Raw genomic sequence first — 26,433 nt, forward strand, 5'->3', positions numbered from 1 at the left:
ATCGCTAGTAACGTGTAGAACAACGTCCGATACTGCTCCTGCTCCTGTAGATCTTCCACCGAGGTGAAGTTCACGTCCGCGTCGTCGCTATGACGGGGTCGCTTAGATGCATGAGAAGCGATAGGATCTGATCCCGTTTCAATTCAGAATGAGTAGTGTATAACGTTATGATCAAGCGCCTTCCCGAGTGGACTGACTGTACGTTGGACTGTGCCGTCCGCAGTTATGGATGTTGCAGGTTCCGGTGGAGGGGCGGGGTGTTGCGTCGGTGTTGCACATGCTGCAGGTGTAGGTTGTTGTGTCTGCGCGTGATGTGGTGTCGCGGAGGTGGAAACCAGGCTGGCTAGCGAGGGAAATTCGTCCTTTTTAAAGACGATATACAATGACATGCGTGTGAGGTCCATATGGTGATAGCCTTTTTATAACCAGGGATGCCTAAGTACCGTATTTATCGACCCCAGTGCGACAAACTATTCCAATGCAGCATCAAAACGTTTTGGGGTGACACCCCTTCGCATACCTGTAATAATTCATACAATGAAAAAAACCATAAACGTTTATTCGCTATCAGGCTCAGCTTCGTCTACAACAGAGTCTTTTAGTACGTCCTAAATGCACCGAGGGCGTCACGAGGCCCAATTGGGAGTAGCTTAGCCTTGCGAAATCCATTCACAATTGTCTCTGGTTTAACGCTCACCCACGCCTTTCCGATGAAGTAGGAGAGCATCGCGCGTCGATCACGGGGAAAACTAAGGAGGGCCCTCCAGCTGGAAGGGCCCTCACAAAAAAAGCTACTTGTTGCAAAAATAGAACGAACCGTCGGCAACGGTTAATCGAATTTTTGGCGTTGCCGACGAGAGCTACAGCAAATATAGTTTTTAATTTCGGCTTCCTCCACCATGCGCCTCTCGTTTCCATCTTCCGGCTTTGCTATAGTATCATTCCAACTAGCTACATCTACGATCGACGCGTTGCTTAGCGAAGCACGATCACGCACATACACACCAGTTTTTCGAGAGGTCGGAGGAGCTAGCGATGTTCCTTTTCGAAGCCAGTCGCGCGTTGTTCGACTGAGTTCGACACTAAAACTTGTCCAAAAAGCTATTAAGGAGGACGCGTGTATTAGAGACGAGAAGTATACACCTACAGTATTTTCTTTCATGCATTTTTTTAGTACACTTCGGTTTGCCCGCACGATCGCATTCGTAATTTCGGATGCAAATGTTGCCGTTGTCATTATTTCGTATACGCCTTCGCGATACGTTGAAGCCATTTGATCTTGTCCACGCATGAAGCGCGGCTTCAGCGAGATCATGGTTTGGATAGGTTTTTTTCCGGAGGAGGGTCAATGTGAAAAAGTTGCTCCAACATTGCGTAGGGTGTTCCCTCAAGAGTTTGTGGAATGAAGACAGCTCTGATTGTGGAATGAAAGAACACACTGTGGTGGTTTCTTATCTAGAAGTTACAATATGTTATTTATAAAATCTAAACGTTGTGAAATGTGTATTGTAATGATGCTGTCTTGTACGTCGGCAACGCCAAAAATTCGATTTACCGTTGCCGACGGTTCGTTCTATATTTTACAACAAGTAGCTTTTTTTGTAAGCCCCCCCCCCCGCTGGAGGGCCCTCCTTAGTTTTCCCCGTCGATCACCGGCCGTTGATGGGAAAGGGTGTTCAATGTAATAATTCGCGTACAAATCTCTGTTCCGACAAATTTAGGTCAGTAAAAAAATTGAACATTTCACTTTCATGCTCCAAACGTACTGAATCTTAGCCTTCAATGACCTCATGACGCTAACGTCCATGGGTTGGCTCAAGCCAGTGATCCCAGCAGGAATATACTGAACATGCGTCACGCAAGCATCCTCAAGATGCTCGCAGACGCTCGTCATTTTGTGCACTTTTAAGCTATCTAATAGCAGCATCCGACACCCCGATATACTTGGACGCCATATCTAAAAGAAAGAAGGCTAGGTCATTAAAATTGTACAAACAAAATTAAGCGTACCTTTTTGATCCATTCCATCGTAACTGTATGGTCACAAAAAGGTTTTTGTCTGCACTCTATGTACCACCGAAGGGTCACCAAAGGATGGATCTGATACCTCTTGTGAGACAGGGCCACCAGGCACTCCAGCAAAAACGACAAATGGTGTTAGCTTTTCACCAGTCGCGGATGCGCACCAAAACACGCTACAGCGTCCGCCGTTTACTGCAGCTCCTTGGGCAACGTCAACGTTCTTAGCCCCGCAGTAGTCAATGGTCAGCCGGCCGGGGTTATCCATACAAACCGCCGTCTGATCCATGCTAAACAAGCCGGCATATTTGGTATTGTAGGACGTATGAAAAGATAACACGCCATCTTCTTCAACAGCAACAGTGACTGGTTTAGCGAAAGCATCAGCATTGTCCTAGCAGTAAAACACAAAATAGACATTATTTACAACAACAAGAAAACCGACTTAATCGAGAAAAAAACTTGCATGCAAACATACAAATAGACAGCAAACTCACCTGCATTTCGCTGCGAATCTTAGTGCCTTTGTGGGTAATACGGCGGACTCTAAGACGATTGCGATTGAGGAAACGCACTGTCCACGAGCGAAGAGCCGTGCATTGACGTGCAGCAGCAAATCGCTGTCAAACTTAGCGATCATCAGCGCTAAACACTTAGTTGTCAGACATAACTTGCGGGTTTTGCGAATCTCTTCTACATAGGATGGTAACCTGGCAACTGAGGCTTAGTTTTTATTAAAAAGTGCATTTTAGAGCAGCAAGAGCATTTACTTTGCTTCTAACTCAGGGTAGCGAACACGTAATGCCTAGTGGTCCTAGGCACTCGAAAAAACGTAGCACTTGCCTCCAATCTTTTTGTCTGCAAGAAGGACGGTGCGTTTTTTTTCACCTATACACAGTCGAGCGATGCACCGACAAGCTCGCTGCCACTGCTGATACGGGGGCTGTCTCGGTCCCTTTCAAATAGTGTATATAAAAGTTAGTTTTGTATCATATTTGCGTCCTATAACTACATCTTACTTTCGGCTATGTCCGATTCGTGTTCTTAGGTCTTCGGGGCAGGGGGACCGGTTGATTTCTGCTGGGTGGATGTCATCGGCACCCCCTCAATAAAAAAACTAATGAGGTTTTTCACACTCACTTGATTTGAGCCATTCAAACCTGTCGCACTGGGCCCGATAGATACGGTATATGCATAACCGGGCTCTGGCATCGATTTTGTCTCGGCATTACTCTGTAATGTGCGCTAAGCGCAGTACCCAAACACGTTACAAAAATTCATCGATGGGGTCCGGCTGTGCCAAAGCTCATACGGCGTGCGATCAGCCGTTTTCGAGCTAGGCGTCACGCTGATAAGTGTTGTCACATGATAGACACACTCTGTCCATAGTTGCTTTGGGAGTTCTCTGTCCAATAGTAGCGCTCAAACCCTTTCTATAAATTTTCGCATGCGTCGTTCAGCCACATCGTTCTGTTGCGGAGTGTATGCATTTGTGAACGGTGCGTGAGCTCCGTACTTCTAAAAGAGTATGCAACCTAGTTTTTCATATTCTTTTGCCTTGTCCGCTTGAAGCTGCTGGATATCATGACTTTCAATGATGCGAGTATGTGCAAGCACAGTGACATCCCTTCGGAAAATGTTCAGAGCTTTTCACCGGAAGAGAATTCGTACAGGTCGCTACGATTCCGCATTGGTAAACTTGTATCAAGAAAAGTCATCGACGAAGATCAGAAAGTAGCGACAGCCAGCGAGGCTGGGCACGGGAAGCGGGCCACAGATATCGGAATGCACTTTTTTCAAAGAGAATTTTACACGTTCAATAGTTCTATCTGAGTAGAAGGGTGAGCGGTGCAGTTTTGATTACGTGCACGCTGTGCAGAAGGACTAAGCTTTCTGGTCTACAGTCGCAAAGACGTTGAGTCCCCGATTGGCTTGGCTCCTAGATGGCCATACTGGGTACGGACGTAGAATGTTCAAGTCTCCTGTGTGAAAGCAGAAATGAACGCTACTTACCTGAGGCCACGAGTGCCGCACTGGCTGGGCTTGAAACTGATACAGGTTAGTGTTAGTAGCCATCGGCGTCTCGAGTTTGAAGCACTGGTCCGTTGTGACGCCACAGTGCTTGCGATCGAAGTTGAAGCGACAGTCTTGTTCACGGCCGCTGGTACTGATAGCAGGCAAAAACGTAGCTGTGGAGCATAGAGAACGCCATGCAGGATGAGCGTCTGGAATTTGCCTTTGGAGTCGGTAACGGCCAGCTCAACACGGTCGATGCCTTCGATTGGGATCTGGTTGCTACCTCCAACAGTAATAGAGCCACTACTGCCCGCAATGATAGCAAATCACTGAAATTCGTGCGTCACGTGACGCGTACATCCAGAGTCGATGGTCCATGTAGGATCCAGCTCGACGTTGGGCTTGGCCGCAAGACTCACTGGTGGATTGAGGGACGTAACAACAGCAAGCAGGTCAACATCGCGGCGGTCTTGGCGACGCACTGTGCGGTCGTCATTGTCTTCGGTGTCGTCATCAGAGTCAAACGGACGATTGTTGACCTGCTTACGACTGTGATTCTTACCGCTGTTGCCTCGCGTGTCCTTGCCACCACCCCCACCACTGCTCTTGTGGATACTACCTCCCCTGCCGTTATTGTGGCCTTTGTTTCTGTGTTTAGCGCTGCGGTACGGGTGGTTGAGCGTTGTATTGATCGTAGCAGCAAAGTTGGCAGGCAGGATCGTACTAGCCTTCACTGGACCTTCTCTAAGGTATCGCTGTAGGCCTCGGCATTGGCGAATGTTCATGGCGTGGTCAATTACAGTAAGCACACACATCGCCGGTGGGATCACTTTCCTGCTGGGCAGGTGGTCCAATCTCAGGTGGTTTCTTCATGATTGTGTAGCGCTCCTGAGCTTGTATGTCGCGGACCTTGTCTCCGATACTCTGCTTTAGGTCCTCATACGGGATATACTCCCGTTGACCCTTCCAAATAAGGAGGTCATTATTCCACGATTTAGGCATCGAGTGAAACAGGTAAAGTGACTTCAGTCGCTCGGTCATCACCGACTCAGTGGCTACTTCTATAGCTTTTATCGCATTCTAGGAAGAATTCGGTCAGGTCTGATCCTTCTTTGTACTTGATCTCCATCATGTAGTGCTGAATGAAGTAAGGATCGCCATGGAACGACGCCCCTTCGTACTTCTCACAACTGCGCGTGAGGATCTCGTACGAAGTCGTGAGGCTCTTGACGAGTCGGACGTGGGTGTTGTCCAAAGTCTTCATGAGACACCTTCGTCTTCGCTTCTTGTCGACGATGCTCACGGGGGTTGAGAGGCTGAGGCTTCTCCTTCACTCTGCGCTGGTGGTCCTTCCGCATCTGGCAGTGGTCGATCGAGCGAATTGTAGGTAGATCCTTACGTTTCACTGAAGAGTCAGACCTGGCGTCCGAGCTTTCTTCAGAGTCGGATGGAGGTTTGAGTCCATCGGCACTCTCCTCGTAGTCTACAGTGTCCGAGCCGACTTCAGTACTCTGCTCCGGCTTGTTCTACGGGTTGTCATCCACATTAGACATGTCGCTCCCGCTGTCGTCATCCTCTTCACCAGAGATGCCGCCGAAGTCGGGCTTCATCACGAAGCCAAGAAGATGCTTGCCATCGAGCGATGCGCATATGCGGGCCTTCCACAGGTCGAAGCTCTCGGCGCCAACGAGGCGTAAAAAGTCGTCACTTGAGGCTTGGCTTGAGCTCATAACCTATGGCGAGGTAAGCGGGAAGCGTAGTGAAGCAACTTTTCTTATGTTGTAAGTGTCAAAAGACGAAGTGAGGTTCATTATACTTAATAAGGTCTTGAGAGCTACACACCACTTATTAGAAAGGATGTGGTCAGTGAGAGCCAGTAATATTAGCTTGAGGCTACTACGAGAATATAATCTCTTAGAGAGTTTCCACTTTGGGTAACCATAATGCTTAGAGGGTACTTCGGAATCCAAAATAATTTTTTGAAGCAGGTCGAACAGCCATTATTAAACTGAACAGCTTGAGCGAACTCAGGATATGTAATTTATTTTTGATAACTTCAAGTATTTTAACTAGCTTCCTTTCTATCATACAGCTATGTTCTCCTTTGTCATACTGCTCAATTACTAGTAGTAGTACATTAATAAATAAGCACGACCAGCCCCATCCTCTAGTGTGGTGTGCATTATCATACTTCAGAGAATAAATTTTCGAGGTAGTGGTACGAGTAAGTTACTACTGTATTAATAATAAATGTATCTTTTGGGTCCAAATTCATTTTCAGCCAATCTGGTGCTACTTTACTTTTGTCAGCTCCAATTTCATGTGTATTTGGTGTGGCATGGAGGGGGGCTGATAAAGTCCCATACATTTGTCTGTTGCGAGCACCGGAGACGGTGGCATGGAGAGTTACCACGCGAGCGACGGCAAGGCCGGTGGCCGCTCTGGCGGACCCGTCTACAAAGACCGCGGTTCTTCATCTCACGGCGGGCGAACGGGTGGTGGTAATAGCGGTGGAAACTACCAGTCGTCGACCTCTTCGGGTCGCGGACTGCCACGCCGAGGCTCGTCAAACTCGGTAGGTGGCATGTCCTCGAGAGACCGGGAGCGAGACCGCAACGATCGTGATAGAGACCGTGACCGTGAGCGAGACAGGGACAGAGACTGCGATAGAGACCGCGACGGACGCAGTCGCCCGCGTTCGCGGTCTCGAGACGCCAGTGGCAGCTCTAGGGAGCGACGAAACAGTGGCGGTCGCAGTCCGTTTGGTGCGTCCGGCAGTCCGGCACTACGTCTACGAGAGAGAAAGAACTTGCTGCTAATGCACCGGACAGGCGCAAGGCGGAACGATCTGTCGCCTGCAGATGCGGCCACACGCGTCATCGGTATGGACGTTAAGTACATGAAGGTAGGTCGTGGCAAGTCTTTACGGTATTATTAAGGTATTATGTACATTAAGGGCTGGACTCCATTCGATTTTGCTATAGGAACCGGAACACCCGTACGTAACAGACAAGCTAGCCATGTTCCCGAGTGTGTTCCCGACAAACGCCAATTTTCCAGAGGAAAAGTTCCGCTTCCATGCACTGCGCAATGCGGCGTATGTCAGTCCGCTGCCGCGTGGTTTCAATCAGCTATGGCATCTGCAGTATTCGGCGTTTACAGACAAGAAGTTGGCCATTTTTGATGATCTTTCGAGAGCCACACGCGCGATTTGCCGGTTACGGGAAGGCACGGACGAAGCAAAAAGCGGTGCGGTGTCTGGAGCGGAGGAGGGTGCAGTGGCGGCCACTGCAGCTGTAGAACGAGCGTTCACTAGCTATTTGATCCGCCATGTGCGACGACTAGACGACCGAACAAGTCATATCTGGATGAGTGAGCTGGCGAGTGGTGCTCGTAGTGCCGCAGAACTTACACAGATGCATGGAGTACCGTTCAAACAGTGGCGAGCAGTGCCGGGTGTATCGAAATGCCCACTTCTCGAGTTTGTGGTGAGGTATCGACCCGGTTACGCTGAAGCCACGTGGTTTGTGCGGATCAATGTTGTGTACACGGAAATGCGGGACCTTCAGCGTGATTGCAGTCTTCGAACAGGTGATTGGTTCTTGAGTCCTCGACGGAATCAGCGGCGGAATCAGGGATGGACAGACAAGCTCGTAGATTTCTTGCATTCGGTGGCACGTCAGGCAGCACAGGATAGCAGTTCAGGGACGGAAAACAGGTCTACGGAGGGATTAACGAACAAGACAGCGGTGAATGGCGTCCAGGTGTCCAGTAACAACAGCGGGGCGACGTTATCTACAGCTAGTAAGGGGCTTGCATCACATACACTAATGACCCCAAGGCTGCGGCACGGAGAAGTACCATCTGTAACAAACGCTGGCTCTGGTGTTCAGGCTGCTCCCGGTAGTGGCGGGGTGGAAAGCTCTCCTTCATCGCTGTCGTGGCATGAGAAATGGTCGTACGTACTGAAATTGTCGGAATACCAGTTCAAGATGGGACTGCTGGATCGTGCGCACTACTTTGATGGACTTCTGTCGCTGCTGCAAAAATCGTTAACACCACGATCACAACGTGGAGCTAGCGGTTCCACTCGGTGTTCAGCTGTGCTTCCGCTTGGAGTGAACGATATCATGGAGCTGATATCGGTGATACAGAAGCTGCTACCGGAGATACTGCTGTCCGCGGATACAGTTTTAATGCTTGTGAAAACAGTGCTGCAACACTTGCGCTATCTGCTGCCCCCTGGACGCCCAGTACCCCCAGAAACAGCAGGAAGTGCACTACAAGAAGGGCTTCTCGTGGCTTTGTGTCAGTTGCTGCGTGATATTCTTCTCAATGGCAATGACGTACTCGTTCGTCTTGAGGACAGTGGTAAGTAGCGTCCCAGCCGAAGGCTGCGACACCATGCTAACCACGTTTCGTTTGTATGTATGTACAGCACCTCCATTATGGCCAGCTTTCGTATACACTGATCGGTTTTTCAGCCGCAATGCTTACAGTGCAACAGCAATACAGGCCTGCATTGATCGTTGTCAGCGCAAGAACAAGGAGCTTGCTGGGCGCATTGTTCGACTACAACAGGCGTGTCCGTCTCTCAGCTCGGCGGGTGGAGGCCAGGTGCTTGCCGCTACCATGCGCAACGAGGCGCAGATCCTGCAGACGCTGGACCGATTTCATTGTGTGGACTCAACCTCGGACTTACATCGTGTATATAGCGAAGTGTTCAGCCCCCTCCCCAATGTAAGTCCAAGCGGAAGTGGATTCCCTGCTGAGCTGCCTGTCGATGTCGCTGCGCTCTTCCTCGTTTGTGAGTGGGCAGTGACAAACCAGAGACCAGCGGAGTATCGCTATTTGTCTGCGCTTGCGCTGATCGAGATGCACAGCAACACGCTTCTCGAATTCGGCAAAGAGTACGTACGACGAGTATATCATTGATGATGAATACATGGGCTGACTGTGTGGTACGGCTGATGTCACAGCAAGGGGTTGTTACCTCGATGCGGACCTAAAGACCACCAGGTTGTGCTTCAGAGCGCGTTGCAGAACTTCTTGCATCGCTACGAGCCCAAGGTCATCACGGAAGTCACTCAAGTTATCGAGCTTTTCTGTCTTCTCGTCCGGCGTCGATTGTTCAGTGTGGCCAGCTTTGTGGACTTTGCTTCATGTTGCAACGAAGCAGCGGCGACAATGGGCAATAGCCCGCTGCTGACGCTAGCCGCTGGGGCTGGGGGCAGTGCTGGTGTTTCCAAGAGGAGAGAATCAGCAGCGGTGGTTCATACTGCGTACAATATCGAGTGCTCACCAGGACGAGGGTACAAGTCCAATGATATTCACCTGCTCACCTCGAGCGACCGATTGAAGCTGTACCTGTGGCAGCTCCCTCGAAGTCCATTCCCGTTGCCTACATGCGTGCCGATGCTCCCAGACGACAGCTATGATGGCGAACTCAACTATCTGCGCTGGCTCGAAGTCATGGAGCTTCGTCGTGAACATCTAAACTACTCGAAGACACTGGAGCGTGCACAGTCACTTTGTATCTACGTGTTCCATACACACGGCCAAGCTAATGACACACCGACGGTTGGAACGCCAGGAGCTGCGGGAGCTACTCCTGCTGCTGCAAGCGCCAGCTCAGGAGACAGCAGCCGAGTACTGAAAGAAGTAGAGTACCAGGGTAAAGTGGGCGAGTTGGTATCAGCTGTGAAGACCATGTGTGGCCACGACAAAGGACGATTCACGCGCTGGTTCCTACACAATATTTATGAAGAGACCACGTTTTTCCGGTTCTCGGACTACGGCAGTGTGGAGCATGTGATGCGACTGGTATGTCTGATTCTTGAGATTGTGGACATCTTGGCGCTTCTTGAAGTGCTCGTACACTTCCTGCGACGCTCTCCGTGCTTCCTGGTGAAGAACGTCGTGCTGGCGATGATCGAACGTCACGAACTTGCCTTTTGTGCCACAGACCAGATCCCGTTCCTGCTGCAGTCTTTCGTGGACCGCTTCCACCGTATCCCGAAGAACGCTGACGATAAAGCCGGCAACGTGGCTCAGTTCTTCTGCAAGATGTACTACGCACATATCAAGAAGAAGGAGATCGCCAAACTGGACTTGCCATTTGCGTTGCTCAAGCCTATTGCAGAAACCGCGAGGAAGAACCAAGATGCAGCAGCAGGAGGAGCTGTAAACGGTACGGGGGCCAATGCAAATGGCACAGGAGCCAATGGGAATCAGAAGAAAGAACTGTCGCTCGAGGCTACGAACCCTATCGTGCGTATCCCGCCACCTCGTGAGGTTCTTCCACCGGAGCTGAAGAGCGCACTGGCCAAGTCGTTCAAAGCCTTGCAGGCGCGCTCTTTTGAAGGTCCTGGTGCTGACGGGAAGCAGACACCTGCGACTCCTGGCGCTGGGAGTAGTACCCCGTTACAGAGTCCGAACAGCATGAACCAAGACACCACATCGACCGAGTCTGCAGCAACGTTCGAGCCTAATTACGCGAGCTTATCGTGGCAGGAGGTGGTTGGTGAGGCAACCCCTTCAGCTGAAGCCAAGTGCCGCGATAGCGCCATCGACTTCGCAGTCAACTCCATCAACATGAGCATGACGTCTTCGTCTGTAGGATCAACAAACGCGAATGCTACACGGGAGCGGCGCACGCCTAACTACGTGTTCTTCTTCCGAGCTGTGCTGAGTGAGGCGATGGACAAGTGGATGGCCAACATCTCGGCACGAATCAAGTCAAACTGTAAGCGACCTATCACGACTCCGCACTATGTGCATCGTTGCGTGCGCCTGATTCGCGAGGTCGTGGAGCAACATCCTGATAATGGCGAGGAGTTTAACGAGAAGTTCTCCAACACTTTAGTCGTGTGGCTACAAAAAGAAGTGCTACCTGGTTTCGCCGGGAGCGACACACCCAAGCGCTCACGAAATCCCTTCTTGAATGTCGACAACAGCAAGGATGCCTTCGCTTTCAATCAAAAGGGCCGTCTGGATCGACTGCAGTACGGACTCAAGAGCTTCCTGGTGTCTTTGGTTGTGCATAAAGTGCTAGATCTCTCCCAGGTGCTCCGATTGGTTCTCGTACCGCTCTTCCCGCGACTGGTACGATTTAATATTGTTGTGTGAGGATACTATTGACGACTAACGTGGATATTGTGGTAACTAGCGCCGTGCCTCGCGTGACCCACCGCCGAATCTACCGACGCAGCTACTAGCTATGGCTTTGGTCTTCCAATTGTTCTCCGAACCTCCACAGAATCTACTGCTTGATCCCCAGAAATTGGTCATGTTCGACGAGCCTTTGGTGAGTGGTTGATGCCTGCGCCCTGCCTGTTACATGTATTCAGCACACTACTGACTGACCGTGCTCGTCCTGGTAGACGAAATACCACCTGCGCTTCCTGCGCTCCCAGGTGCCGGCATGTTTGATGTTCCCATTGTGCTTTCTACTCTGCCAGATCTCCTACCAGATGGAAGACAACTTCGTACTTCGCAAGCGTGAAGAGCGTGGCATGTTGGCGAGCGCCACATTGTTCAACTTGACTTCCGACAGTATTGTTCGCGACACGATCTTTTGTGACACGAAAGAGGCTCGAGAGAAGCATATCCTCCCGGTGTACCACAAGAAGCAGTGGCACACAGCCGTTCTGCTAACGCACTTTTTCCGTCCACCTTTATCCCCGGCAGAGGACGGCAATGGGCAAGTGCAGTTGCTCAAAGTGGACCAGATTATTGACCAGATGAACGTGTGGACACTTCATCGAGGAGGGTCCATTTACCTCGACTTGCAAATGAGTCGACAGCAACAGAAAGTCAAGCGGTCTAAGCGTCGTTCTCGACAGCAAACGCAACTTCCGGCAGCTTCCAACAAACGGAAAGCGCCACAAGGAGAGCTCTCTACGCGGTCTAGTAAGCGTGCAGCTGTGGATAGTGGCGATGGAGTTGTGGCAGCTGCAGTGAATGGCTTCACTGAAGCTAAAACATCTCTTGTGGATAAAGAAGTCTCGTTTGGGGGTAGTCTACTAACCAGTAATTTCTCGGATGGAGAAGAAGACGCCGAGGACGAGGATCTGGAGCTCGAGTTGGGCTTTGACGAGTCGAGTAGCGCCACCGAAATCTTGTCGAGTCTGATCGTCCTGCGCACCCTCAAGCGCAGCTCGCGACCGCCTCCCGGGGTAGGATTGACTTCGCTGTCATCATCTTCTTCGACGTCTTCGTCCGTACCAGTGCCCCAGACGACATCTGCGACGATCACTACCCTGTCGTCGTCGTCTCCTCTTGCTACACCAAAACTATATGGTACACCGCACCATGTGCATCACGGGGACGGAAATGATGGCAAACACCACGGAAGTACACCAGGACCAAACGATTCCCATAAGAAGACGACGTTACCAATGACAGTAGCGGCAATGCAGAGCTCGTTGACTCCATGTGAGGCTCGTATGCTCGAAGCAGCGCGAGAGGCTCAAGACTCAGCGGTAGCATCGCTGTATGCTGCTACAGTCTGTAGCATCTCGAGACGTGCGATGGGTTCAGTGATAGCCAAGATCCTCCAGATTCTCGAAGACGACGTCAAGCACACACAACCCGACAAGTTCGCTCGACAACTCAACACGACGTCGGTAGTGCATCTTGTTGGAGGAATCATGGCGACACCACCTGGCAACGCCTTTTTGCCGCGCTACATGATGTCACTCGCTACTCAACTGGAATGGCTGTACGAAGGCTGCATGCTCTATGACAAGCAGCTCCAGTCGGAACCTGGTCTTCGCAACAGTCTTTTCCTGCGTCGTCTTCGATGCAAACTAGCTGTGAGACTTCAGCTTGTGGGTGTGATTGGACCAAGCAAGCATGCGGTTTTGACAATCTGTTACCGTGATCGTATCGTCAAGACGCTGTTCACGTTGCTGGGAACGTCGGTAGTCTCCACTGGTCCAGGTCTGTCGCTCTTCAGCTGGATTCTGGACCTCATCCCGATCATCAACGCCTCCGTCCTCCACGACCGACAATTCGTACGTCTCTCTCTGGCTGATTCGTGTAGGATTTGCATCGACTGATGTTTATTTTGTTGCTTACAGGAACTTGTGGAAGCATTGCAACTCCCCGATGAACTAAGGCGACGTGTTTGGTCTGTGCTACCGCGTCCGATGAACATGTTTGGGGCAGCGAATGTGTTCGTAGGTCGCACTGCGACATCGATTCAAAGTGCTGCTACTACGAAGAAAACCAGGCCAGAGTATGCGCCTCTAGACCCGTGGGCTCTGCTGGAACATGTGCCGCAACTACCCAGCGACGCTCTTGTGCCAGCATTGCCTAACCAGATTCCCAAGCGACCGCGAAGAGTCTTTCGATGTGTGTGAGCTGCCACTTCACACGCGAGCGCTGCCTTTGTAGGCATCTTGATAGTTGCCACATTGCGTTGCAATGGCAAATTCTAATGTAAGATGGTTGGATGGCCACGGCCGACGAACCAAGTGAACGCAAGCAAGAACATATTTAAAGCAAAAATAATGCCTTTTTCTTGTGATGTTCTACACTGTACTATTGCGCAATGTGCACTGCGGTTTGTTGATAGCAAAGCAAGATGCTCTTCGAGGCCGGACCGGCCGCCGGACGTGCTCATTAAGCTTATGGGCTAAATAAATTCGTCAAGACGCTGTGTGTCACGCTTCTTCTTCAAGGCCTACCCAGGATTCAAAGGCCATGAGAAATTCCTTAAAGTGAATCGTGCCATCGCCATTCCAATCCATCTCCATGAAACGCTGCTCCCAGATAGCCCGGTTGCTGGAGTCGTCGCTCGTGCCTATCATATTCAGCTCTGGTAAACTTTGTAACCATAACTTACGACAAAATAAATGTGTTGTACCTCTGCTGCGTTCCCCTGTGGACATCTTTTTCGTTGGAGAGTGGAGCGTCATTGAATTCTGCAGCTTCGTTACCATTTCATCACTGCGCAGCCACAAAGATTAGCTACAGCTGCATTGAATAAAGATCAGAATACTTACCGATTAATCTCGCCGTTGCCATCAACATCAAACCATAGGAAAGCATCGACGGCAAGTTGAAAAGCTAGCCGCAGTTTGTTTCCCTACAGTCAATTACCGTGAGAGTTAGCATGCCGTTTTTAAGCCATTGGAAAGGCAGATTCTCACATCTCCAAATAAAATGGATTGACCTGATCCACCTGATGAAGATCGGCTGCTGTTGCTGCTGGTTCGAGACCTGCGTTATATGAAACAAAATCTTTCAGCACTTGATTATATCCAATTTAGGAATCGTACATGGGGGCGTAGAAAATGCTGAGTGGTTGTTCCTGTTCACCTTCCAGAGATGGAATTTTCTGTAAACATTCAGTCGCCATCAGGAGTCAATCGAGTTGTACAGCAAGGGTTTCTTACGTGAAGAACAAAGCCGATCGCGAGGCATACAAGAAATTCGTTAAAGGTGAGCTTGCCATCTTCCATCATGTCCGATTCTTCGAAAACCTGACCAATCTCTTCGATAGAGAACTTAGCGCCTAGCTGCTCAAAAACTCTGGACAGGTCGGCGAATTCGATGTATCCTTTCCTTTCCTTGTCAAAAGCGTTGAACGTCGAGCGTACGCTGTTGAAAGCAACCTCCACGAGTACACAGCCAGCGTTATTAATAGCTGAAATCACAAGAAGGGCAAATATACTTCCAAAAAACTTACTGCAGCCTGTGGGAGCTTCAGCAAAATACGTGTAAATTGGCTACATTCACATATGAAAACCCAGCAAACATTGAACAAGAAGAACTAGAAAACCTCTGTCAGCTGCAGCAATCTCCTACTTTTCCTTCTCTTTTTCGTGCTGCGATCGCTCCTGCCAGCGTTCCTTGATTGCGTTGGTGATTCTTACAGCCATGAAGTCAGTTTGACGTAATCTTTTTAGCCCTCCGCTGGTTAAGCTAGTCACGGTACTTACTTTTGATCCAGAGGTGTGGGTGCCCGTGAAGTCTGCTCTACCGGCCGAATGCTCGCGATGTTTGCAGTCAGCAGCTTTGCCACAGGGCCGCTTGGAGACGACCCTGGCTGCTGAAAATCTGCCACCGCTCCTGACGTAGCAAACCCCCCGGCTGCTACTCTTGGCGTGCCAGAGTCATCCGCACGCGACGAGCTCCTTAGAATCGACGACTTGTTGCCCATGGCTATTATCGAAGAATTTGCGATTGCAACTTGTTGAAGTTTTCAAGCTATTTTCGACTTTCCTTTGGACCAATCAACAATCGGGAGAGATGCATTTTACAGATAGTTTTAAATAATTACTATGAACAAGACTGTGGAGGCTAATGGGAGCGCGGCCAAGAAGAAGGCGGCACCCAAGTCGCGCAAGCGAAAGACCAGTGACGTGGGTGCTGCAGCTAAGGCAGGTGTTTCCCCGGCCAAGCGGTTGGCCACCGATGTAGCGGCGGCAGTGGCAGCGAACGACTCAGGAGCCGAGGCACACGCACTGCAGACACAACTGAAGCCTTTTGTGCGCGGAGAGTTGGTCGAGAGCAGTAGGTTTCACATAGAGGACGCAGCGGGAGTCATTGCAGATAAGATGAAGTGTATTAATACTGCCGTTAATCCGCTAAACTTGTAGTCAAGCACATGCTGTTCGGCTTTGGAGACGAGGCTGAGCCCCTGGACGAAACTGCTGAGCTCATGGAGGATCTCGTGGTCGAATATGTGCATGCCATGGTACGCACATTTTTTAACGATTGACCTTAACCATTAAGGTTATAGGAGAAGTCTGACTGTGTTGCCTTTGTGCGATGCAGACTAAAAAAGCTATGGAACTGGCTACTATTAAGGGCAAGTTGGACACCGAGTGCTTCATCTTTCTGATCCGCAAAGACCCAGAGCGCTACGACCGCATTGCCGAGCTACTGCGCGCGAACGACGAGTTTCGCGCTGCGCTCAATAGTGGCTTCGACCCGAGTGACGAGAAGATGTATTGAACTCGTCTTAAGTATATTGTGAATTGGAACCAGAACCACATTGTGTGAAATGTTTGGGTTTTGTAAGGATGTGCAATCATTAGGATTCAAAGAGCCGCAACCAGTTACTTAGTGCATATAACACAGTACATCCCTCAGCTCACTGACCTTCGTCCTCGCAAAAGTAAGCGTCACTGTTTCGTTCGCTTGTCTGAAACTTGCGCCTGTTTCTACCGCAACAAATTGAGCCAAGTACCGTGGGTGCTTCCGTCGGTAATTTCTGCTTTTTCTATCATCGCATGCTTATCGACCCTCAGGACAACGCGAGCTGTTCCTCCCAGTTCGACTCTGGTTCATTGCCTCCGATGATGGCCTCCATGCGCGCTGACTTGCCGCGGGTAGAGTTGCTGGACAAAGGAAGCAACAGTATTAACTTGCGAGGGCCCAGCAAGAGCAACAATGACGCCTGTTCGTGGCGCTCGCACATCCAGCGAGACGAGGCCGAGCTCCCAAGCGGCGTTAGTAGTGATCGGAACTGCAGAGACTCAAAGATGCGTACATCCGCGTCAGCTATGGTGCTGGCTCGGAAGCGCAAGCGCGACGAGCAGCGAAAGCTGCTAAACTCTAAGAAGCAATGCACAGACAGCGATGGTAGCGATTACACTGCCGGAGACAGCGAACAAGACAGCTTAGACATGGAAGAACAACTCACCGCGTTCGTGGAATATGTGCGTTATCAGATTTTGCGGCTGAGGAGGCCCCCCAGACTGATGTGGACAGTGATTTGTGTGGCGAACAGAATGCGACGGATATGGACAGCTTGGATATTAGCCCGAGCCAAGACTTTGACGGTGTGTGAGGACGTAGTTTGTTTATATTACTCAAGAACTGATCTGAATATTGCGTCTATGATGTAGGAGATGAAGAGCAAGATACAGCAACTCAAGCCTCGCAGTATATGCAAACATGTAGCTGGCAAGGCGTCACGGATGGTAATGAGTTTTGGTCGAAATTTGCACCTTACATGAAGGGTGGGACTGATAGTGAGTTTTCTAATTGTGCTTGTTTCTGTGCCTGATTTGAAGTGAACCAGTTTCAGGAAGAAGCATCTGAGGTTTTTGATAGTGCGTTGACGAGATTTTTTGTCTTGTATTGCATTAAATCGCTTGCTGATCATGCTTGTCGCTCTTGTGACAGACGTTATTTATGCCCCGCGACCAGCTTCGATATCTGTTGGTAGCAGTAAATCTACTCTCGACCGGCCACAAGGACAAGGGATCGCTTGTTTTTTATTGCCGACATCTAATACTATCCCAGAAGAGAGGGCAGTGGTTGGACCCGCTTCAGATGACAGTGAGGGTTCGCTGAGTGGTAAGTGAGAATGTGACTGCAAGATATACCCTCGAAGCTGACTTTGCGCTCGGCGATCTCTTAGATGGATTTGACATCGCTGTTACCCTCACGAGCAAGACAAGGACAGAGCAGCGACCTGCTACAAAGTGTGATGATAGTAATACCAGTCCGAAGACGACAACAAAGGTGAGTTGACAACGTCTCGTGGGATATGAGTATCTTTGCAAGTTTACAAAAAATGTTATCTCAATCAGCCTCAATGGAGACAACGGCGCTCAGTTAAACGAGATTGTTCGTTCATAGACAACTCCAGCGGCTATTCAGCGAATGGTCGGCTTTTGCTCATGGCTTCTCCGACGCCTGCTACTTCAAGTGAGGCCAGCCAGACATCTTCCGATAGTGTTATCGAACTCAGGGATGGCTGCTTTGATTCCAGCGATGATGCTCCAATACCAGTCCCCAGTAAGGACGTGTCGGACAGTGTACTTGCGCCGGCTTCAGCTGACACGATGACGGGCATGTCTTCATCACTCACTTCAGGATCAACAACATATTCAGGTGCTATCCAGCCTCGTCTCGTGAGGAAGCGGAGGAAAGTTGGACAACTCACGTTGGACAGCTTTCTTCGTTCAAAGATGTCATGAGCTATAAAGAAGCGAAGGGCACTTTTCATCCCATGATGACATTCACGACGCGAAGGCATCGATATAATGCTCTGGAATTACCGGTACTATTGATTTTCATGTGCAGATAGAGCCTCAACACACTACAGTAGAAGGAATGTTCATCTTGTCAATTGAAAATGGCGGGAAAAGTTTGGCGCGGTAAGATCGCACTTTGCATTTATTTTACGGTACTGTCGTTTTGCCGCTCAAAGCAACTCATTCGGCCATCAAGTCTGAGCAACTCCAGCCTCGCTCTCCCCCTTATTCTCCAACCTTCTCGTTCTCTTAGGCAGCAATACCATGGCTTACGTTACGCTCACCAACATCACCGTGCTGGATAACCCCACGGCCTTCACGAATCCCTTCCAATTTGAAGTCACTTTCGAGTGCGCGCAACCACTTGAGGCTGGTGCGTACCTCCTCCTGTGTGTATCATAGTATTGCTAGCTAATTTACTCTATTGTTGCGGCAGATTTGGAGTGGAAGATCACGTACGTCGGCAGCGCCGAGGACGAGAGCCGCGACCAGGTGCTGGAGGAGGTGCTGGTGGGCCCGGTGCCTGTAGGCACCAACAAGTTCGTGTTCCAGTCAGACCCGCCGAACCCGGACATGATCCCGGACGAGGACAAGGTCGGCGTCACTGTTGCACTCGTCACCTGTTCGTACCGTGGCCGCGAGTTCGTGCGTGTGGGTTACTATGTCAATAATGACTACGCAGACCCGTTCTTACTTGAGAACCCACCCGCTCGCGTGGACGTGAGCAAGCTGCAGCGCAACATCCTCGCCGATAAGCCACGTGTCACGCGATTCCCCATTGACTGGTCGCCAGCGGGTGCTCAGGATCCCAACGCTATGGAGGATAGCAACAACCAGGCCACTAATGGCACGGGCTTCGGCGCCATGCAGACTGGCGCACCTGGTGCTAGCAACGACTTGGACATGGACTTTGTGGATGATGAGGAGCTCGTCAAGGCAGCAGCTCAACTCGACCACAACTACACCGACATTGTCATTGATGGCAACGCTGCTGAAGGCATGGAAGAGGACATTGACCTAGAGGACGATGAAGATGACGAGGCAGACTCTGTCGAAGAAGCCGAGGAGGAAGACGCCGATGGAGACATGGAGATGGAGGACATCGAGCAGTAGTAAACGCGTCTTTGATCTGGTGTCCAGACACGACATGGCAACAAGACTAGCAGGATGGATGATACTGTATTTATAGAGAAAAAAAAAACGAGATTGAGAAGGGCGAAGCAAGTGGATACAGAGCAAAGTTGGATGGGATGGAACGGATGAAAAATGTTTGAGTATCTTTTCTTTCAAATGGTGTTAAGTGGTCTAGTCTACTCTGGTAGTTGCGTAGTATTACTACATCGATAGCTCACGTAAGCTTAGCGCAGCTTAAACTCGTGCAGCTGGTTGTATGAACCGCTGCCGCCATCGAAGCGAACGTTAATGTCAATGTCCAGGTCGCGAGGGTTGGCTGCATTGGGCTTGCACGTCAGCTCACCCTCAATGATCTCGCCAGGGTTACAAGCAAGTTCACCTTCCAGGTAGAACACGGTCTGTTTCCAGTGCGTGTATTTGGCCTTGGGTCCTGTGGAGAAGCTCAGCTTCTTGTGTGTTGCTGAGAACGTGCAGTCGAAGTAAGCCACCAGCGCATGGCAGAAATCCTGACGGAAAGCAGTCAGTTTGAATGTAGACGAGAAAGCCAGCTCTTCCTTTGTGACCTTGGTCAGGTCAATGTCCAGAATCGGGCACACATCGGTCAATAGAGCGTCGGTGCCGACCGTGTCGACCAGTGGCTCTACCTTGGCGATCTCCTTGATGCAGCTCATATCGAATCCGTACACGTTCTCCCAGAATTCGAGCTTCTCGGACTTGTACTCGCCGTCCTCAATGGCACCGATGTAGAGTGTGGCATGGTCCGGGAACATGAGGCCACCAGGCACCAGGTACTTGTCACGGGCGTAGAGTACCGTGTCCAGCATGGACTCGTAAAGCAGAAAGTAGCCCATCCACTCCGAGATGATGATATCAACCTTGTCCACAGGAAGTGTAAGCTCCTCCATCTTGCCCTGAATAAGCGTGATCTTGTCGGCGAAACCGTTAGCCTTGACGATCTCACGTGCCTGAGTCAAGATACCCGAGCAGTCGACGCCATATACGTGCTTGGCTCCAGCCTTGGCAGCAAACATCGAGAGAATGCCGGTGCCACAACCAACGTCCAGGACGACCTTGTCCTTGAAGAGGTGTTTGCTCTGTAGAATGGCGTTCATGTACGCCTTGGTACGCACGGTGTCCTTGAGCATCTCCTCATGAATGCCGAAGTGCGAGTACGAGTCGAAGTAGTAGTCCTTGCTCGTCATCTCCTTGGAGACAGCGCCATTTGTGGGAGCGGGCGGCGGCGTTGCAGCTGACATGGTGACAGCAGCAGAATTGGCAACTGACCTCGAACTTCGAGTGGAGGGCAGAAAGTGGTCACTATCTCGAGGTTACGCCGGTGGCCATGCATTTTTGATTGGCGCGGGTCATGCGGTGCTCATGCAAGGTGTAGTACACCTGGTGTACCAACTGATATGACACGATGGAGCATTCTACATGTACGCAGTAAATGCTTGCATGGCAACGCTTCAAATACTTCAGACTCATAATGATCGCAAGAACTCTTACAACTACATGTCCACGTTCTGTTCTCAAAAGATTTTACCTTAGAGCAGGACCCACATAAAATGAAAACGACAATTGACATAGGAAGCGAGACTCTCCCTCCAAGACTGGCGTCTATTGTGTTCGTTCCACTTAACTCGGCAGCACAGACTGCGTCCAAACTAACGTGCAAGCGAGACACTAGAGCACCTTTCCATTGCTCGAAAGCAGCAAAGAGAGATCTTCCCCGTGTCAATGATTGGCATTCAAGAGGTGGCGAGACTCCCGAGTTACGCGTCGATCAGTCGAGCAGGTCAACTGATTTAAATGGCACCGCGGTTGCCCGACTTCTTCTGGGCGCGGGGGGCGTTGCTGCCCTTGGAGGCCTTGTTGCCGTGCTCGGCCTTGCTAGCCGTCTTCTTGGCCTTGCTGCGGTCCTTAGCCTCCTTCAGTGCGGCACGGGCGGCAGCACGGACCTCCGGCTTCTGGTTGCGCTTCTTGCGGATCTGTAAATTCAGCGTAGAGTTAGTCACAGCGGTTACGCCTGCTTAATGCTCACTGTTGTGGTAACTTACGTCCTCAGCCGAGACACCAACGATGGCACGCTGGATCTTGGTGGTCTTGCGAGCACGACGGCGAGTGACCTCCTCAACCTGTTATTACGAAACCAACAGTAGCACAAAGTGAGCAATGGACTTTTCCTGTTTACTTCTCAATAGCGATAATATACGAACCTTGAGCTTCTTGTTCATGCGGCGCCAGCCAAGGGTCCACACGATCTTAGTGGCCTTCTTGCGCTGCATGAAGAGCGACTTGCTCTTCGAGTTGAGGAAGACGTAGGCCGTGCCATCGCGACGGATGTAGCGCGAGCCGTGGCCGGGGTAGATGCGGCTCTCGCTGAACGAGCACGTCTCGGTCCTGGTGAGATCAAACGGCGTCGTTAGGACCACTGATATTACGCTGCTGGTTTGTCGAAGCTAGAGCAAGAGGAGGCAAGTGAGCAGCATAAGCGTAGGTGGCGGTCGTTTTTAGCTATTCGGGTCGTGGCTGATCTGTGGAGCTCCTCGCAATCTGTGGATCATGCCACCGCTGCATTTCTTTCCTGTATATTGTCTATCCGTCTCGACGATGTCACCGTCCGCTTCGCATTGCCTTTCACTCGCTGCCAGCTGAGTATTTTCATAGAAAAGATATGCGCACTTACTTAATCACCATTTTGCTTGAGTCTTCTCGGGAGAATTTATGCCAATTGACTCGTTGCAAGGACTTCCGGGTTCCAAAGCCGCAAAGGGAGCAGAGCACTGCTAGCGCTACTTCACAGTCGCTGCACTGAATTGGCTGGTTGAAAGACGTTTACTTAAACGCCACATATTCGCTACTTCAACTGTCAAATCATGTCGGTTACGGTTCACGGTTTACTTTGCGGTTACGGGCTTGGCTAATTGTGTAAAAGGACTTTTCAAGTCGCTGCTGGAAATGCAAGTAAACTTTGATATTTACATTAGCTTCGGACAATGCGAAGAGCATTTGGCAAAAAATTATGTGGGTTTGCTTGGACCCACGTCAATAATTGCTCAAGCTACAGACGATAGAAAGCACGGCTGAACATCGAATTGTAGACATGCTGTAGAGAGATTTTACTGGGGATATCTCTTGCCATTTTATATAAACGCAGCAGTTCCAGATTCCAAACCGTTATCAAGTCGCGAACTTCATGCTACAAAGCTTCTATAGAGACAAGTATTACATAATAATCAAGTAGAAGGCCGACTCTTTCAGGTGCTGCGATGTCATCTCGATTAAGATTTGGCTGAGATCGATGAGCAAAAGTACCTTTGTTTCGGGTGGTTGACCGTGATAGATTGTTTGGTCACAGAATTCCTGCTCGAGCATTTTCTTATGGACGTCTGTACTTCTTCGTGCGAGGAAACAACTTTTATTGCGAGATCCGTTTGGGTCTGTGGTCCGACCGAGTCACTGACTCCTTGAGTGAACTTTGTGACTTGTCATTTGTTGGACTTCTTGTCTTGCTCTTTTATTTTTTCCACATATGCTGTTGACATTTGTGAGGCGCTTTACCGGTACGCTGAAGTGTCTAGGTGAAGGTGAATATACCGGCGTAATTGATATAGCGTAGTGATAAGGTCTGTGCTGATAAAAATTACTCCAAACTGGCACAGTATTGGTACGAGTACCGTATAACGGCAATTTATTTGGATTTATTGGCTGTACATGCACCGCGAAAAACCCAATTTTGCGATTCAAAACTAGGTATCGGCACAAAAAAGCGCGAAACTGAGCCATGGCAAATGTCGAAGATGGCTGCACAGCTAAGCATTTTTTATGCTCGCTTGGCGCCCGTGGAAGACACACTGCAAACACCCCTCGCAGCCTGCATTCCAATGCAGGCCCTACCGGTGTTAAATCCGTGCAGTCATCCCCCTACGCTCAAACACACACAACCAGCGAGATCATCAATTTCGGTCTCGGTCAGCCTTCCGAATCTCTGCTGCCCCTGGATATGTTCCGGGACGCTGCGATGGATCGCTTTAAGCCGACACAAGACCCTGCGATGCTGCAATATGGAGCTGCTAAAGGGTTCATAGGATTTCGGGAGGAAATCGCCAAACTCGTGGCAGGTAAATAATAAAACAAAATATTGACAACGACGGTCGGAACCTGACTGCTGGCGCTGGGTTGATGAACAGGAGCCAATGCTACGGCAAGCGTCGATCCGGAGACTCTAATGGTGACAGCGGGCAATTCTCAGGCCACTTCTCACGCAGCCATGGCGTTCTCTAAGACCCACAAACGGGTATTCGTGGAGGAGCCGACCTACTTCTTGGCACACGATATTTTCCGTGAACTCGGACTGGACTTGAAAGGTATTCACGCCGGAAAGAACGGGATTGATGTGGGTGTGGCTTGTTTGATAAAATTGCTACAACTGTTATCCGTATGATCGACTAATTCATTCTTTCTCGTAGTTGGACGTGCTGGAAGCAACACTGGCTGCAGGAGATGTTCCAGCGTTCCTGTACACGATCCCATTCTTCCATAACCCAACGGGAGCTGTGATGTCGTCTGATCACTGCAAACGACTCGTAGCTCTTGCACAGAAGTATGGTTTTCGTATCATTTCTGATGAGCCATACAATTTGCTCCACCTCGGCAGCAACGGTGGCCCATTGTCTTCGCTCGCATCGTACGACGATTCCGGTCTAGTCGTCTCTCTCGGGAGCTTCTCAAAGATCCTTGTCCCAGGACTTCGTCTAGGCAAGAAGCTTAGGTCGTTTTTGATCGATATCTCGTTACCATACTTACCAACGTAACAATTCTTGTCGAGCCAGGTTGGGCTCAAAGCAGTGCCAAGATAATTGAGTCATTGTCTACAATCGGATCCCTACGCAGTGGTGGCGGCCAAAATCCCGTCACTGCGGCCCTCGTTCACACAGGTTACCGAATTAATTTCCTATTGATACTGCGTTTGCTTGGCCTTTTACTGACACAACGAGCAGTGCTGGAACAGGGCAAGTTGTTGCCTCATCTCGACCACTTAAAAAGTGTCTTTCAAGCTCGCAAAGCCGCCATGTGCGACGCATTGCTCAAGCACTGCCCAGACGTCACATTTATCGAGCCTTCTGGCGGATACTTCGTGTGGCTCGAGCTGCCGGATGGTGTCCACACTGACGTGTTGCTGAATGAAGCTGTGGCCAACCACGCCGTTGCCTTCACGCCCGGCACACGATGCTCGCTCGGAACAGTCTATGGCGATGGTGACGGTGGCGTTCTAGCCAATACGGCCATGACGCGTTGTGCGCGCCTATCCTTCGCCTTCTACGATGAAGACGAGATCCACTTGGGCATCCAGCGGCTGCAGAGCGCCCTTGCCAACGTGAAATAATGCGTGTAGCAGACAGGACTCGACCCACAGAGCCACCAAAACAAATGACATCATCGCTAAAGCGCAAAAGTTTCAAGGACGTGTCACGCGTAGCGCCAAACGAGTATTGGCCAGGAGCGAGCCTCCTCAAAACCTTTGTCCCTTACGGTCCTTCGTCACGTTTGCCTTGGGCTACGTGCATGTATCCAATCTACCCGAGATATCATACAGTACAATTAGTGAACCGCAGCATTCCGTTGGTTCGTCGCACTGTTTGTGCAATTCGCAGCACCATATGCTGCCTCTTCACATGTCGGCAAATTCTTGTGGCTATCCCACGTCAGACTTCAGACTTCCACTTTCAACACGACATTTTTGATCTTTCCAAACGGCAAATAAGATGGTGACTAAGTCCAAGAATCCCATGGTGGCCACGACGGCGGGTGCCATTGCCGGCGGTATCGAGATCCTCACCATTTGGCCCATGGAGATGATCAAAACCAACCTGCAACTGGGTACTATGCGCGCCCAGTACACAGGAATGATCGGGGGCTTCCGCTACCACGTGCAGACCGACGGCGTCGGATCACTATACAGAGGACTGGCACCCGTGCTTTTAGGCTCAATCCCAAAGGCTGGCATTCGATTCGGAGTCTTCGACTACATCAAGCAGAGGCTGGCAGATGAGAACGGCAAGACGTCAGCCATGCGTAATCTCGCAGCGGGTATGATAGCCGGCTCCATTGAGGCCACGCTCGCTACAACACCGGTACGTCAATTGGAGAAGCTGAGAATGTTATCTTTTGTTCACGTTACTGATCTGTCGCTGTGTGGATTTGTAGATTGAGACGCTCAAGACCAAATTGATCGGTGCCAATGCCGGTATGTGGGAAGGAACGAGGATGATCCTCGCAAAAGAGGGTATCAGCGGTATTTATCAAGGTCTCTGGGCTACGATTTTGAAGCAGGTGTGTAGCGGTGGTGGCAAGTAGGGAAGTGAAGGTCTAACTGTTGCTGCGCGCTTTGATCGTAGTCTACGAATCAAGGTCTGCGCTTCATGTGGTTCAGCGAGTTTCAGAAGCGTGTGAGCCCCGAGTTTCTGGAGCGCCACGGCATCATTACTGACGCCCAGAACATGACTGGTAGTCAGCGTGCGTCTCTGAGTCTTGTCGGCGGCATGACTGCCGGCATCTTCAGCGTCTTCGGCAACAATCGTACGTTCTGGCGGTCTCGTTGAGTCTTTGCTTTGACAACTTGCTAACGATTGCTTTGACAGCGTTCGACGTGGTGAAGACGCGAATGCAGGGACTGGAGGCGCAGAAGTACAAAAGTACATTGGACTGCTTCCGCCAGATGCTTTTCCACGAAGGTGTGGGGTCATTTTATGCCGGTGTGGTGCCGCGGCTAGGCCGCGTAATTCCTGGCCAGGGTGTCATTTTCATGTCGTACGACAGCATCTCAATGGCCGTGGCCCGGTACATCGAGGGCTAACGGTGGAGGTACTCCTACTCAGTCCAGCCAGTCGATCGGCCACCAGTGCGGTCGCCGCTCGATTCGCATCTCCTTTTAGAAGACGATCATAGAAGATTGCTACGGCACACTCGTAGTCTACGAACCCTGCAGATCTACGACTCGTAGATCTACAGGGTTTCACTAAAGAGCCACTATATCCAAGCAAACTGTACAGTAGTCTGGATACGGTAAGGTTACCGGCTAGTAATACAGTAAAACCTGTCCTACCTGATATGACCCGTGGACGACTCCTCTAGCGGCATATCATGTTACTCAGGTCGTCTTTTTCTGTAAACAGTTCATGTCTAGAGCTAGAAGGTCGGTATAAGGCGCCAATATCACACGTATGAACGAGGTGAGGAAGCATGCCGCCTTAGAGCATTGCCA

General features: G+C 50.4%; 9 protein-coding genes across 9 annotated transcripts; 6 read left to right on the forward strand and 3 right to left on the reverse strand.

The window, feature by feature from the left end:
* Nucleotides 1-6,433: 6,433 nt before the first annotated feature.
* On the forward strand, nucleotides 6,434-13,400 carry PITG_17087 (uncharacterized protein; the record flags this gene model as incomplete). The annotated part of the gene is made up of 8 exons (XM_002896945.1): nucleotides 6,434-6,940; nucleotides 7,020-7,799; nucleotides 7,929-8,406; nucleotides 8,474-8,945; nucleotides 9,015-11,139; nucleotides 11,204-11,341; nucleotides 11,418-13,052; nucleotides 13,119-13,400. The coding sequence occupies 8 exons, from the start codon at nucleotides 6,434-6,436 to the stop codon at nucleotides 13,398-13,400; spliced, it is 6,417 nt and encodes a 2,138-aa protein (XP_002896991.1).
* Nucleotides 13,401-13,535: 135 nt separating this feature from the next.
* On the reverse strand, nucleotides 13,536-14,924 carry PITG_17088 (uncharacterized protein; the record flags this gene model as incomplete). The annotated part of the gene is made up of 7 exons (XM_002896946.1): nucleotides 13,536-13,843; nucleotides 13,907-13,989; nucleotides 14,046-14,128; nucleotides 14,193-14,262; nucleotides 14,322-14,380; nucleotides 14,439-14,643; nucleotides 14,851-14,924. The coding sequence occupies 7 exons, from the start codon at nucleotides 14,922-14,924 to the stop codon at nucleotides 13,704-13,706; spliced, it is 714 nt and encodes a 237-aa protein (XP_002896992.1).
* Nucleotides 14,925-15,326: 402 nt separating this feature from the next.
* Nucleotides 15,327-16,032, forward strand: PITG_17089 (uncharacterized protein; the record flags this gene model as incomplete). Its single annotated transcript, XM_002896947.1, has 3 exons — nucleotides 15,327-15,558; nucleotides 15,645-15,742; nucleotides 15,823-16,032. 3 exons carry the CDS (start codon nucleotides 15,327-15,329, stop codon nucleotides 16,000-16,002), a joined length of 510 nt encoding a protein of 169 aa, XP_002896993.1.
* A 245-nt stretch (nucleotides 16,033-16,277) lies between these two features.
* Nucleotides 16,278-17,426, forward strand: PITG_17090 (uncharacterized protein; the record flags this gene model as incomplete). The annotated part of the gene is made up of 6 exons (XM_002896948.1): nucleotides 16,278-16,709; nucleotides 16,781-16,832; nucleotides 16,899-16,973; nucleotides 17,067-17,105; nucleotides 17,179-17,356; nucleotides 17,417-17,426. The coding sequence occupies 6 exons, from the start codon at nucleotides 16,554-16,556 to the stop codon at nucleotides 17,424-17,426; spliced, it is 510 nt and encodes a 169-aa protein (XP_002896994.1).
* An 800-nt stretch (nucleotides 17,427-18,226) lies between these two features.
* PITG_17091 (histone chaperone ASF1-like protein) lies at nucleotides 18,227-20,436 on the forward strand (the record flags this gene model as incomplete). The annotated part of the gene is made up of 2 exons (XM_002896949.1): nucleotides 18,227-18,408; nucleotides 18,472-20,436. 2 exons carry the CDS (start codon nucleotides 18,300-18,302, stop codon nucleotides 19,146-19,148), a joined length of 786 nt encoding a protein of 261 aa, XP_002896995.1.
* PITG_17092 (protein arginine N-methyltransferase 1) lies at nucleotides 19,394-20,425 on the reverse strand (the record flags this gene model as incomplete). The annotated part of the gene is made up of 1 exon (XM_002896950.1): nucleotides 19,394-20,425. The coding sequence occupies one exon, from the start codon at nucleotides 20,423-20,425 to the stop codon at nucleotides 19,394-19,396; it is 1,032 nt and encodes a 343-aa protein (XP_002896996.1).
* Nucleotides 20,437-20,747: 311 nt separating the features above from the next.
* On the reverse strand, nucleotides 20,748-21,924 carry PITG_17093 (60S ribosomal protein L24, putative; the record flags this gene model as incomplete). Its single annotated transcript, XM_002896951.1, has 4 exons — nucleotides 20,748-21,157; nucleotides 21,227-21,304; nucleotides 21,386-21,569; nucleotides 21,856-21,924. 4 exons carry the CDS (start codon nucleotides 21,864-21,866, stop codon nucleotides 20,975-20,977), a joined length of 456 nt encoding a protein of 151 aa, XP_002896997.1.
* A 1,029-nt stretch (nucleotides 21,925-22,953) lies between these two features.
* On the forward strand, nucleotides 22,954-24,555 carry PITG_17094 (aminotransferase, putative; the record flags this gene model as incomplete). Its single annotated transcript, XM_002896952.1, has 4 exons — nucleotides 22,954-23,290; nucleotides 23,360-23,565; nucleotides 23,639-23,870; nucleotides 24,170-24,555. 4 exons carry the CDS (start codon nucleotides 22,954-22,956, stop codon nucleotides 24,553-24,555), a joined length of 1,161 nt encoding a protein of 386 aa, XP_002896998.1.
* A 379-nt stretch (nucleotides 24,556-24,934) lies between these two features.
* PITG_17095 (tricarboxylate transporter, putative) lies at nucleotides 24,935-26,025 on the forward strand (the record flags this gene model as incomplete). Its single annotated transcript, XM_002896953.1, has 4 exons — nucleotides 24,935-25,303; nucleotides 25,377-25,502; nucleotides 25,568-25,766; nucleotides 25,811-26,025. 4 exons carry the CDS (start codon nucleotides 24,935-24,937, stop codon nucleotides 26,023-26,025), a joined length of 909 nt encoding a protein of 302 aa, XP_002896999.1.
* Between the last annotated feature and the right edge of the window lie 408 nt (nucleotides 26,026-26,433).

This window comes from Phytophthora infestans, genomic scaffold (assembly GCF_000142945.1).
Source record: "Phytophthora infestans T30-4 supercont1.50 genomic scaffold, whole genome shotgun sequence".
NCBI lineage: Eukaryota > Oomycota > Peronosporomycetes > Peronosporales > Peronosporaceae > Phytophthora > Phytophthora infestans.